Source organism: Ceratotherium simum, chromosome 26 (genome assembly GCF_057802395.1).
Source record: "Ceratotherium simum simum isolate JZ-2026a chromosome 26, ASM5780239v1, whole genome shotgun sequence".
Classification (NCBI taxonomy): Eukaryota; Metazoa; Chordata; class Mammalia; order Perissodactyla; family Rhinocerotidae; genus Ceratotherium; species Ceratotherium simum.
In genome coordinates, this window is record NC_141925.1 from 7,660,595 (window position 1) to 7,674,474 (window position 13,880).

General features: G+C 47.3%; 2 protein-coding genes across 5 annotated transcripts in view; one reads left to right on the top strand and one right to left on the bottom strand.

Annotated features, from left to right (window-relative positions):
- Positions 1-5,272: 5,272 nt before the first annotated feature.
- On the bottom strand, positions 5,273-8,454 carry TMEM186 (transmembrane protein 186). Its single transcript, XM_087417805.1, has 3 exons — positions 8,388-8,454; positions 8,185-8,285; positions 5,273-7,159 (listed from the first exon to the last, which is right to left on the bottom strand). Exons 1-3 carry the CDS (start codon positions 8,452-8,454, stop codon positions 6,524-6,526), a joined length of 804 nt encoding a protein of 267 aa, XP_087273931.1. The 3' UTR covers positions 5,273-6,523.
- PMM2 (phosphomannomutase 2) overlaps positions 8,376-13,880 on the top strand; it is a 29,015-nt gene continuing 23,510 nt past the window's right edge. Inside the window, exons 1-3 of one of the 4 annotated variants that reach the window (XM_087449606.1) lie at positions 8,449-8,518; positions 10,853-10,957; positions 12,952-13,063. In XM_087449606.1, the coding sequence (XP_087305732.1) occupies positions 12,967-13,063 (97 nt within the window). In that variant the 5' untranslated portion in view covers positions 8,449-8,518; positions 10,853-10,957; positions 12,952-12,966. Of the gene's footprint in view, positions 8,519-10,642; positions 10,812-10,852; positions 10,958-11,117; positions 11,287-12,951; positions 13,064-13,880 lie in introns of those variants that run through there. The other 3 variants (XM_004438082.3, XM_087449608.1, XM_087449605.1) reach the window with 3 other exon arrangements.

Here is a 13,880-nt window from a genome sequence, read left to right on the forward strand (position 1 = left end):
CATTGGGGGTTATGGTTTCAACATGAATTTTAGGGGGGACACAAACATCCAGTCCATAGCAACTACCACATGAAAACTGACATGCTACACCCATCCCCTACATCTAAATTACACACAGCGCAGGATATGGAGGGACCAAAGTCTAGACAGTTCCCAGCAAACGGGAAGGAAAACCAGTCTACAAGGGACAAACACAGTTAAGTCACTGACGCTTTCACTGACAGAATGTTCCCTACTGTCAACTCAGCTCCCAAGTACGGAATGGGAATTCATGGTTGAACAACTCTTCTCTTTACCTCTGGCATGAGGGGAAAGGATGGAAGAAGAGACTGTGTTTACTACAGCAATTTCCTTCATTTGTTAAGATGGATGACATGCTAATTATGAAAATTTTAAACAATACTAGAAGGTTCTAAAGTTGAAAGTAGAAAAGTCTTCCCTTCATCACATCCACCCCTCCCACCCCCAATCCTCTCCCCAGAGGTAACCACTGTTAACGATCTGGAATGCATGTATTGTTTTTAAACACAAATAGGATCACACAGAACTATATTGTTCTATGATATATACATATATATATAGTTCAACCTCATTCTTTTTAAGGGCCGTGTAATATTCCACAGTATGGATCTACCAACATTTATTTAACTGTTACCTACTAATGGAAACTTAGTTTATTTCTAGTTTTGTTGTTGCTATTGTTTTGTTTGTTTCACTATTAGGAACACTCAGTGAACATCCTCATATGTATGCTTGGGTACTTCTAGTATTTTGGAATTGTTGTCAAAGGGGGAGAATTGCCAGTGTATCCACCACCTGAATCTAAAGACCACTTCCATTTTCTGAGAAGCTGCTTTACCATCAGAGGCACGGCTTTTGGGAAGGGTAAATCCCACACAGTGATTCTCAAAAGTCAGGGTGCCTTGGGATTACCTGGGAAGCATAAAAATACAGATGCCCAGTTTCTACTGGAAGCTACAAGGTGAGTTTTGTTGTTTTTGTTGTTGCTGATTTTAGGGTTTCAGACAGCTCCCAAGTACTGCCCCACTGGTGGCTGCAGAAGCCCTAACCCACTCGGTCATCACATGGGGATCTTTGATTTAAGGTCAGAATAAAGGGATGGAATAATGCATTTGCTCTGTGTGCCCTCTGCTGGTACTGCAGAAGCAGATCATGTCTCAAAGTGGAGGCTCTTTCGTGCCAACGCTGGTGAGAATGGGGGTCTCGCCTCCCAGTATGGTGACACTTCTGATACCAGCTCAAGACAAGGTTGACATAAGGGAAGCCATATTGTAACTTTGAATGACTTCTGAGTAACTAACCCAGCTGGGCATGCACCCTTCAGATCTGACTGCTCTGTGGATTTTACAACCCCTGCTTGTGCACATACCTCCCAGTTGTGATAAGATAACTTTGTTGTTTTGAGTTCCTTAGGAATGTGATGACCCCCGAACAGAGAGTCTATGCTGATAGCCATCAACAATGAGAACTGAAAGATCTGGTGTGGGAGTCCCAGTCTGTAACACCACAGGGTCAACATTCCTAACTCCCTCCCCTGTAACCCACCGGCCTATATAACTGCTGTAAGATTTTGTGCCCCCTTAAGATGGTTCTTTGAGACATTAGTCGGCCATCTTCCCCCTTGCTAGCAAGCTGGAATACACTGCCCTTTCTTTTCCACCATCTTGCCTCCTGACAACTGGCTTTTGTCTCACAGTGAGCAGATCGTGCCCTTTGTGCAGTGACATTTCTGGCATGACTGTCACCCCAGGCTATGAGCATCACCTGGGGAATCCAGTCATGGGCCTGGGCAGCAGTATTTTTTGAAAGCTCTCCAGGTGACTCTGCACATGGAGCCAGGACTGAGAACCTATTCTTCAGGCAAAAAATTGGCCCGAGAACATGACGTCCACAGGGGCTTGTGTTCCTCTGGTGTTTCCTGTCCTGGTAGTCTATTTCAGGAATTCCCAGCCTGGCTGCATTTCAGAATTGGCTCCAAGCTTGTGAAAAAGACAGATTCTGGGGGCCAGCCCAGTGGCGCAAGCGGATGAGTGCGTGCGCTCCGCTGCGGCAGCCTGGGGTTCGCGGGTTCGGATCCTGGGCGCGCACTGACGCACTGTTTGTCGAGCCATGCTGTGGCGGCGTCCATGTAAAGTGGAGGAAAATGGGCACGGATGTTAGCTCAGGGCCAGTCTTCCTCAGAAGAAAGAGGAGGATTGGCATCAGATGTTAGCTCAGGGCTGATCTTCCTCACCAAAAAAAAAAAAGACAGATTCTGGGGACCCATCCCAGACATACTCCATCAGAATCTCCAGGGGTGAGGCTCGCTCAGGTAATTGCTTACAACCCACCCAACACCAGGGGCTGAGTTACTTTTTGTTTTTAATGAGGTCAAGGTCAAATCATTAGTAGCTCTTAAGACATAGGCACAGACTGCACGTCTTTGGGGGAAGGGGTTCACAGTCATTGAAGGAACTGATAAGCAGGGGAGGGAAGGGTACAGAAGGGAACCAACAGCTCTCTGTAATTATATAACGGACTCTTCTGTACAACCGAATCGTGACTACAACTTCGTGAGCAGAAATAACAACACCCCTGGTATACAGAGGAAGACACTGGGGGTGGAGAGGGAGAGGTGCAGGTCTCTAAGCAGATATCCAGGGAGAAAGGCTTCCAATGCAAAGGCCCCGAGGCTGAGTGTCCTTGGTTACTGGAGGAAGAGCAAGGTGAATACACACAGTGAGGCGATCAGGGCAGTGGGGCAGGGAAGACAGCGGGGGCAGGGGTGGGCCCTGAGGACTGCAGCTCTTACAGCCGCGACGCGGTTCTTTGTTTTAGGCTCACTGGTTGCTCACTGGGAGAACAGACTCTAGTAGGACAAGGATGGAAGCAGCAGGTTGCAAAGACCCAGAGGAGATACGAGGGTGCTTGGGCCAGCCAGAATGGCCGCGCTGCAGGGGGTGGGAGGTGGTCTGGTTCTGGTCATATTTCTGGAGTCCATAAACCCCGAAGTCAATGGAACCACATGCCATTTGCCCTGAAGAGAGAGCCGGCACTCCTGAATGGCTTTGGCCCTCCAGGACCCTCCAGACCCACGACCAGGCTCTGGCTCACACGCTGAGCACCACCACATACTAGGAGCATCCTCCTGCGTGCGCAGCCCTCTATCTAGGAAAACCACAGCTATGCCCAGACTGACAGTGGGTGCGCTGTGTCCCCAAACATCTGAGGGACACAATCACACGCACAGTCCCCAGACCACTGTCTCCCGTTGGCAGGAATTAACATGGGATGGAATTTAATGAAGGAAACAAATCCAAAAGCCAATAACCTTTCATTTGCATCTTTAACTAAAAATGAATATGAATTAAAAAGAGCTGTTTCCTCTCGTTCTTAAAAGCCCCCAAACTTCTTTCACTGTTCTCTCCTTTCTGTGACCCTCTAAGGCTTCCCATAGCGATTAGGATCAAATTCAGGCTCCTCCCCTTAGCAAGTGCCCCCAGCTCCTATGGGGCAGAACTGCACACTTGCTGTCCCCAAGGCCTCTGTGCCCGCCTCCTCCTCACACCCCGGCTCCCCCTCCACTCAAATGTCCCCTCACCGAGTCGTGCGCCCTCCTGCTATTCCGGAGGAACCAATCTTCCTCAGCAAGAGGAGGACTGGCAACAGATGTTAGCTCAGGGCTAATCTTCCTCACCAAAAAAAAAAAAAAAAAGGAAATGACTTAAATATGACTTAAATAGTAAAGGTTAAAGAACCAGCTACATCCACTCAGTGGAATACGTTGCCATTCTTGATTTTTTTTTTTTTTTTTTTGCATCAAGAGTACTTAAATGAAAAAATCAGGGGCCGGCCCCGTGGCTTAGCGGTTAGGTGCGCGCGCTCTGCTGCTGGCGGCCCGGGTTCGGATCCCGGGCGTGTACCGGCACACGGCTTCTCTGGCCATGCTGAGGCCGCTTCTCCGGCCATGCTGAGGCCGCGTCCCACATACAGCAACTAGAAGGATGTGCAGCTATGACATACAACTATCTACTGGGGCTTTGGGGGAATAAACAAATAAATAAAATTAAAAAAAAAATCAAATTATCTGGGCCTTTTGTTTTTGTCTCTATGTAAGGTATGCTCCCTATGATTTTTTCTGATTTTATTGAGATATAACATTGTATTAGTTTAAGCTGTACAACATAATGATTTGATATATGTATATACTGCGAAATGATCACCATAAGTTAACATCCATCATCTCACGTATTTACAAATATTTTTTCTTGTGACTGAATATTTTTACTGAGTGTTTATAACTGAGATAGTCTTGTGTTATAACGAAGCTGGGCCGGCCCCGTGGCTTAGCGGTTAAGTGCGCGCGCTCTGCTACTGGCGGCCCGGGTTCGGATCCCGGGCGCGCACCGACGCACCGCTTCTCTGGCCATGCTGAGGCCACGTCCCACATACAGCAACTAGAAGGATGTGCAGCTATGACATACAACTATCTACTGGGGCTTTGGGGGGGAAAAAAAATTATAACATGAAGCAAAAAACCCAAACAATTTCAGATACAGTATAACATCTATGTTTTTAAAAAGATTAGAAGTACAATGAGATAACATTTCACACCCATTAGGATGGCTATTGTCAAAAAAAAAAAATAGATGCGGAGAAACTGGAACTCTCATGCATTGCTGGTGGGAATATAAAATGGTGCAGGTGCCATGGAAAAGTTTGGCAGGTCCTCAAAAAGTCAAACATAGAATTACCGTATGGGGCCAGCCCCGTGGCTTAGCAGTTAAGTGCGCGCGCTCCGCTACTGGCGGCCCGGGTTCGGATCCCAGGCGCGCACCAACGCACCGCTTCTCCGGCCATGCTGAGGCCGCGTCCCACATACAGCAACTAGAAGGATGTGCAGCTATGACATACAACTACTGGGGCTTTGGGGGGAAAAAATAAATAAAATCTTAAAAAAAAAAAAAAAAAAGACTTACCGTATGATCCAGGCATCCACTTTTCAGTATATACCCAAAAGAACTGAAAGCAGGCACTCAGATATTTCTACACCAATGTTCACAGCAGCATTAGTTCGTAGCAGCATTATTCACCATAGCCAAAAGGTGGAAACAATCAAAATGTCCATCAACAGATGATTGGATAAACAAAAGATGGTATATAGATATATTATTCAGCCATAAAAAAGGAATGAAGTTCTGATACCTGCTACCACATGGATGAACCCGGAAAACATTATGCCAAGTGAAAGAAGCCAGACACAAAAGGCCACTCAGTGTAGGATTCCATTTATATGAAATGTCCAGAATAGGCAAATCCATAGAGACAGAAAGCAGATTAGTGGTTGCCAAGGGCTGAGGGAGGGGAAATGAGGAGTTCCTGTTTAATGGGTTCAGAGTTTCTATTTGAGATGATGAAAAAGTTCTGGAAGTGGATAAAGGTGATGGTTTCACAACACTGTGAATGTACTTAATACCACAGAATTATACACTTAGAAATGGTTAAAAGGATAAATTTAAGTTATGTATATTATCCTACAATAAAAAAAGGACGGGAAGGCTACACAACAAAACATTTAGTCATTGACTTTTGAGTGGCAGAATTATAATGATCATGTCTTCCTTCCTCTTTACTCTATTACAAATTGTATAATAAACATATATTACTAATTATGGGGGGCAATGCATATAACTGGCTTTAGTTTATAAAATAATGCCCCAGCATATAGTTCATCTGACTTTATCACACTGCAGATGCAAGCCCCTAGACCCCTGGGTGGTGAACACAGTCCTAGCAAGGGGGCTGTGCTCGTGTAGACAACATCCCTGCCCCAGCCACTGTGCAGTTACTGTCCTGGCAAGATGTGATGACCCACCTCTAGGCTTCCTCCCAGTCCCTTCTGCCCCTGGGCCCACAAAGGGGCACAGCACAGGGCTCGAAAAATCCCTACCAAATGCCTAGAAGCCTTTCACTGCCCCATCTCCCCTGGATTAATGGTTCACGTTTGCTCCTGGCTGTTGAGTTTGCAAAACCCTTGACATGTATTTGTTCTCGCACTCATCGCATAGACAGGCAGGATTTTCCATTGTACAGATCTGAAAACAGAGGTTCAGAGAGACTCAATAACCTGCCCGAGGACAGGGAGTTGAGGACAGGGAGTCTTCCAACTCCCAATCCTGTGCTCCCCGCCACATCTCTCTGACTTCCGACCTCACAGCAGTTACTGTCTGAGTGAATCTGGCATAGCTTCCCCCAAGAACTGGCTCTTAACAGAAACTCCTGGCCATTACCTGTTTGAATGTCACACACAAGTGCAGTAAGTATTCTCACGAAGGGCCTCTTTCCTAAACCCAGTTACTAGCTTCTGCCTGTGAATTTTCCGCATCCCAAAAGACAAGTCCCCAGAGGCCTTGGCAAAGTCTCCAGCTGCCCGGTCCCCTTCTTCAGCCTCACCCACACCCTCGGCCTTCCCATGGGAGATCCAGGTGGCCCAGGGTGACCCAGAGGCCCGGCTCCCAGCTGTTCACTTGAGCGTGTCCAGCATCCCGAACACCTGCATGAAACGCTCCCTGTCCAGGACGCGGCCGTAGCGCAGGGTGAGGTAGAAGGTCTGCTTCCCGCTGTACTGCTGGATACGCACGAACAGCTCCTGGGGCCGGTCCTTGGTTTCCGTCATGGGGACCACGTCGGCCACGGGGCAATACGTGTCCTGTCGCCAACCCCAGAAGGTCAGGTGAGCCACCCGCAGCACGGTGCCTGACTCGTTCACGTACAGGATGCCCACCAGCCTCCGGAAGAAATAACTCATCCAGCACAGCATGGCCAGGGCAAAGCCAGCGATCCCGCCCACGAGGCACAGGGAGTTGAAAGTCATGAGGCCCTGGGAGTACCAGTAGAGGCCAGGAGGCAGGGCCACCACCGTCAGGGCCGTCTGTGCCACCTTCAGCTGAGACAAGTACCCGAAGGCTCTGATGGCATCAAATCGGTAGACCATCTGGAATTTCTCTGTCTCTGTGCCTGGTGGCTTCTCCTTGGAGGCGGGCGACTTGCTCCCCACCCACCTCCTAGGATCCTGCCCACTGCAGCACCATAGCCGGTAGAGAGGCCTTCCCCACGCCGCTGGCCCTGGCAACCGCGGCACAACCCGGAGGAGGGCAGCCTGCAAGGGAGACAGGAGACCATTTCTCTCATGGAACTCAACCATGCTAATCACACAATGGACATCTGCAAAGCATCTTACACCAAGGCTCCCGACCATCCTGTGAGGTCGCCATTATTGCCAGAGACAGAGAGAAAGGGAAAGCCAGATGCTGTACCTCATGTGATCTTCATGCAAGCTGCGCAAGACAAGCATCCCTCCTTCCACATTACCACCGAGAAGCCCAGAGAAGGTAAGAAATTTACCCAGACACACAGCCAGCGAGTGGGGCAGGGTCTGATTCAAACAGATCCCCTTTCCTCTAGGCAGTTCAAGGAGATTCATTCATCAAATACCCAGAGAGGGCCAACTCTGGGCCAGGCGCTGGAAGCATAAGGCTGTGCGAACATTTACCCAAGCAGGAAGCTAAACAATCAATGTTCTGGTGGGGAACAAATCCATGAGATATGCATCCTCACAACTTTCCAATTCTCTGCCAGGGGAAAGCATCATCCTGGGTGCTGAAGGGAAATGCTGTGTTCTTAGCCTAGTTAGGGGGAGGGGGAAGAACGAGGGAGGAGGGAGGGATGAGGCCCAAGGATTTTATTAGACGCACAGTTCTACACCTTGAGTAGTGCAGGGAAAGATGCCTTGGGTTTTCGGGCCAGATCTGGGTTCTCGTCCTGGCTCCTGCAGTCACCAGCTACGGGTCCTTGGGCAAGTTACTCCTCCTCTGTACGCCTCAGTTTCTCCATCTTTCAAATGGGGATTCGGAACACGCTGACTGAGGTAATGCTTTTAAAATCCTCAAATGCACTTGATGGACTTGCGCGGTGCGCACTCAGTCAGATTTAATTACCGCTGTTGCTGGCCCACGTGACCTGAGCGCAGAGGAAGCCGGGCGATTGCAAATCGTAACCCACCCCGGAAGTATCCGCCGCGGATTCTCCGCATCGGAACCCCAGGCGTCTGCCTGCCTCCCCCAGCCCTGACTCCGACCCCAAAAGCAGGTCACCTCCCTGAGTTCCCAGCACTCGCCTACTTACCATGGCCCAGCTTCCTGCTGCCGGAAGTGAATCCCATCTTCCCCCGGAAACTCTAAGAGCGCATGCTCGGCCGTAGTAGGCCAGCTCTGGGGCGCGTTGCACTCTGGGATTTGTGGTCCGGCGAGACTAGCTGACGTTAGTCCCAGGCATTGTGGGAGCGGATTCTCCTCCTCCCGGCGTGCCCTGCGACACGGGGGCCGAACCCGGAAGTTCCGGGCCGAGTTCCCAGTGCCAACGAGTCAAGTCGTGTGTGAGGCAAAGTCTGGACATGGCGGCTCCTGGGCCAGCGCTCTGCCTCTTCGACGTGGACGGCACCCTGACGCCACCACGGCAGGTAGGCGGCGCCCGGCGGGCGGGCAGCAGCCAGTGCAGAGCCCCCTGCTGCTCCCATGCGGGGCGAACGGCCGCCCGGGGTGGGCGTCGAGGGGCGTCCAAGAACCGCCTCCCTGCTGTGGCGGGGCTAAACTCGCTTCTGGGTGCCCTGGAGGGATGCGACGGAACCCCAGCCAGCTCTTCAAGACCTCAGGCTGCTCGGAGAGATGGGACGGGGCCGAAAAACTCTTGAGAGCAAGAAGTTTGTATTGGGTTGGGAAACGCAATTCTGGACTCGCACCGCAAGCCCGGGTCGACTATGGGCTGTGCCTTGTAGCCTGAGAGGAAAAGCATGTTTCTAAGTCAAACAGACCTAGTAGAGTCTCAGCTTTAGCTCTGGACAGCTGTGTGACCTTCAGCAAGTAGCTTAACCCCAGGGCCTCAGCATCCACAGCTTTAAATGGGGACATTACGTGTTACATATGGTGATTGTGAAGGTCGAATGAAGTCAAGTAAGTTCATGAAAGTATCTTGCATACGGTAGGCCGTGTTCGCTGATATCCAATAAATATTATCCGCCGCCACCACCCCCTCCTCCAGCCTCTGCAGTGGACTAGGGTTATGGAGGAGACCTAGATTGTTACAGGCTGCCTGCTGAGAGCCCCCTTGGACCCATGGAAACGTGCTTCCCACTTCCAGATTTTGCTGCTACCGGCACGGATAGGTTTGAGTTAAGATCAGCATTTGTGTTCAAGCTTGCTCTGGCCTCCCCGTTGCACAAATTGGTCACTGAACACCAGCCATTTGAACTTGAGAGTGGGCCCAAATGGCCTCACTATCTTCAAGTTCTGTCCCTGCCACCCTTAGTTTTGGCTAGGTGGTAGTAGTGGCATCCTCCAGAATTCCACGTCGACTGTGTGACCCTAACCATATCATTTTATCTTTGTGAGTCGCAGGTTTGATTTACCTAGTGATGATACTCAACTGCAAGTTCTCGAAAGGCCCTTTTTGACTCTTTTTTTTTTTTTTTGCCGACAAGGCTTTGTTTTTTCTTTTAGACATTCCGTCCCCAGTAGGTAGTTGTATGCCATAGTTGCACATCCTTATAGATAACTGCTAAGCCACGGGGCTGGCCTCTTTTTGACTCTTGAGATTCAGTGATCAAGACACACTAGGGAGTTGTTAAAAGCCCATAGTGGTCTAGAGCAGAAGTCAGCAGTTCATGGTTTGTAAAGAGCCAGATGGCAAATACTTTTGTCTTTGCTGACCATATGGTCTGTCGTAACTAATGCGACTTTAATGCAAAAGTAGCCATAGACCATATGTAGACACAGCGTGGCTGTGTTCCAGTAGAAGTTTGTTTTATTTACTTATTACAAAAACAGCCAGCTGCTCAATTTGGCCTGTTGGCCATAATGGTCTACAGGGTACATTCCAAGCTTCTTTACATTATGTCATTGGACCCTCTCAACCTTTCTCCCTCCTTCATCCCGGGTAGAATAGTTGTTACTACGTTTTAAATGTAAGGAAACTGAGACCCTGTGAAACCATGACCTTCTCGATTTCACACAGCAGATCTGGTACAAGTCTCTGGGCCTCGGGGCATTGTTATTTGTTAAATTTGTCATTTTCTGCCACTGTTCTAAGGTGGAAGCTGTTCTGATTGCTGGGTATGTAATTTAGGAAATGCTTCTGATTCCCAGAAGGAATCAGGATATATAAGCATAAAGTATGAAATAGTAAAGAAACCAGGCAACCCATTGGACTCCGTTAAAACCCGTTATTCCCTTAAAGCATTTTTTTTTCTTTTTTAGTGAGGAAGATCAGCCCTGAGCTGTCATCCATGCTAATCCTCCTTCCCCCCACCCCCGCAAAGTCCCAGTAGATAGTTGTATGTCATAGTTGCACATCCTTCTAGTTGCTATATGTGGAATCCGGCCTCAGCATGGCTGGAGAAGCGGTGCGTCGGTGCGCGCCCGGGATCCGAACCCGGGCTGCCAGCAGCAGAGCACACACACTTAACCGCTAAGCCACGGGGCCGGCCCCACATTAAAACATTTTAAACATTATATTCTTTGCAGTGAACATAAATAATTTTTACACTCAAAAAAAAATTCTGTAGTTTAAGAGAGAATTGTTTCTGTGTGCTGTAGGTAAAAAATAAAAATTATTTTAGCAACAAATCTATTCATTATGCAACCTTTCTCTTTCTCAATACATGCATTCTCAAACATTGGTAAGCAGAATACAATCCAGAAGCAGAAGAATAGGTTATCTTTTCTTGCAGCTGCTGAAAGAGGATATGACCTAAACAGGTAAAATCTAATTAAAATCTTTGCACATTTCACTGTTTTAGTAGAATTTTGTTGTGCTGAGTACTTTCCTGAGAAATGCCATTCCATCTAAAAACAACCGAGACTTGGAACAAAAGCCTGCAAAAAGAAGAGGGGCATAAAGCTAGGTGAATTGTTTTCCAACTTTCCATCATGAAAAATTTCAAACATATAGAATCACTGAAAAAATAGTGCCCAGAACAGCCATATCCCTACCACTTAAATTCAACGATGGTTGATATTAACTTTATCTCTTTTTTTTTAATCTTTGCTGTACCGCTTCCTAAGCTGCAGTCATCACAGTTCTTTACCCCTAAATGTTTGAGCCTGCATCTCTCAAGGACAACGTCTGTCGTAACCACAGTGTCATCATCACACCTAAGAAAACTATCGCCAGTTCTCTCGTGTTAATACCCCAGTCCAAGGGCCGGCAAACTCTTCTGTAAAAAGCCAGATAGTAAGTAGTTGAGGCTTCGCAGGCCGTGTGGTCTCTGTCACGACTGCTCAGCTCTGTTGTAGCCGCGGACACTGCGTAAGTGAGTGGACGTGGCTGTGCTGCAGTCGTCCTTCACAGAGACAGGCAGGGGCCAGTTCTGGCCCACAGGCCTTATTTTGCTGACTCTTCCTCTACTCCAGTCAGGTTTCCTTAATTGTCCCAAAAAAGCCTTTTATAATTTTTTTTTCCACCTTAATTTCAAGCTTTTGGATCTTTGTGTTTTATTTTGTCTGGGTGACTTATAAAGAATTCCTTGTAATTATCAGCATAAGAGGTATTTGGGAACATCACGACAATTTTGCTATGTGGTTATTTTGCCCTAAAGATCTCTCCTGCAGTGGGATGTAGTTTAGATGCTCTGTTGTGGTCACAAGCAGCTGGGTCTCATTTCCTGTCCAGAAGTATGTGCTGCCACTTGGGTGCCTTCTACAACCCATTCACATGTGGAACAGGTCTGATGGCCGACCACAGTACCATCCAGCTCACTAGTGTGCATCAGGGTTGAGAGAGAATAAATGGTACGCTTAGGGTTCCGTTTGAAGATGGAGGTATTGCCTTTGTTGTTGTTATTGTTAGTACTGGACTTTTAATATTTTGCAATCAAAGGAGTCTTCCCCATTTCCTCTCCGTCTGATGTCAGGTCTGCGTAAACCACTTGGGCAACTCGGGGACCTGTTGTCACAGTCGTTGACTCATAGAGGCCCCTAGTGCAATTCCAGATTTTGTCTGCTAGGTCGAGATTCCACCGGAAGGTGTAGAAAAGATTGCATTCTCTTATAAGCCCTTGTGTACAATTTTATTTTATTAATCATATGTATGTATTACTGTAAAAAAATTTTTTTACAAAAAGAGAAGATTGAACTCTAGATGTTTATTTATTGAAGTTAAGTGGGGTTTTTGGTTTTGTTTTTCATTTCTGGTAACTTTATTTGTAAAGATATTCCGGGTAAGTGTTTAAGATTGCTAAAAGTAATGAAATAAGACTTTTAAAAATTCATTGTCATTTGTCTTAATACAGGGATGTCTTTTCATCTTAGTTTATAATTTCTTTTGGATTGGCACACAGTTTGGAATTTAATTAGCATAAAATTGTACCATTGAGACTGCTGTTTATAGATAGGAGCTTTTCTTTTAGGAGAGACTAAAAAATCTAATGATCTTACTCTTGTGTTTTGGGGGGGTGTATAATTATAATAAATCAATTCTGAACTTCCTCTTTAATCTCATTATGTTAAATCTGTAAAGGGAGTGCAGTGTAGCATTTGAAAGGAATGTGCTAGATCTGTGTGTATGGGCCTGGAAGGATCACCACAACTCAGTGCTGAAAAAGCAGGTGACTGCACAGGACATAGAATGAGTATGAACGCAAAGAAAAATACCTGGAACAGACACGACGGCTGTTAATCTATTACTAGCGTGTTTTAAACTAAGTAAAAATAAGTAAAATTTAGTAAGTTTTTTCTGGTAAACAGTGTCCCAAAATCACAACTAAAATATTTGGACTTATCTACAGACCTAGAATCTGAATTGGCACATGTGGAAGTAAGGGTTGTGTTACTCTTGCAAGTTTCTTTTCCCGGTTACTTTATGGCTCATGACTGTTCTATTTTCGTTTTTGACATGTAGAAAATTACCAAAGAAATGGATGACTTTGTACAGAAATTGAGGCAGAAGATCAAAATCGGAGTAGTAGGCGGGTCGGACTTTGAGAAAGTGCAGGAACAACTGGGAAATGATGGTAAACCATACATTGCTAATTACCTTTTGGTAAAAGATTAACTTTTCACGAGCACAGTGGGCCCTGTAGCCATTAAGTGGGGTAGACAGCCCGAGCCCTCATCTCCATGTGACGGGCTTCCTCCTTCCTTGTTTGGGGAAACAGTTTTCCTGCCTTTGTTTTTTCTCTGTTTTTAATCCTCTAAATAAATTTCTGGAGTTGCTGATGGAGCTCGAGGTGCTCAGATGCATTGGTAGATTCACCTAGAAGGGTGAGTGTCTGTGTCTTTCCCTGGAATACTTCTTCTTGTCCCCGTCCACTGCCCTTCTGGTCTCCACTCAAGCCCCATCTCCTGACCGCCCTTCTCAGCCACGTGTTGAGGTGTCCTCTGGGTCTAGGTGCCTCCTCTCTGCCTAACACAGCATTTCCCAGAGTTCCCTGGTCATGACTCACCCAGGCTCCTCCCCGACCTACTGAGCCAGGATCTCCAGCACAGGAGATCCTGGAGATTCCTATTGGCCCCTTCATTGGAGATTCTGACTCCACAGGTCTATAGGGCCTGGGAATTGTATTTTAGCAACTACCCCCAAGAGGTTCTAAGGCACAACCCTGCTAGGGTGGCACCCTCTGGTTTTTGGAAACTGTCTGGTTATATGTTTGTCTTGAAGACTAAGACTGTGGATCTGGTAGCCCAGGACCTCCAGGGTGCCTGGCCTATAAGAAATAGTAGGTGGAGAAATGGATGAATCGATCATTCTTTTCAGCACTGTTGACATTTTGTGCCAGATAATTTTCTTTTGTGGGGGTTGTCCTGTGCACCGTAGGATGTTAACAGCAT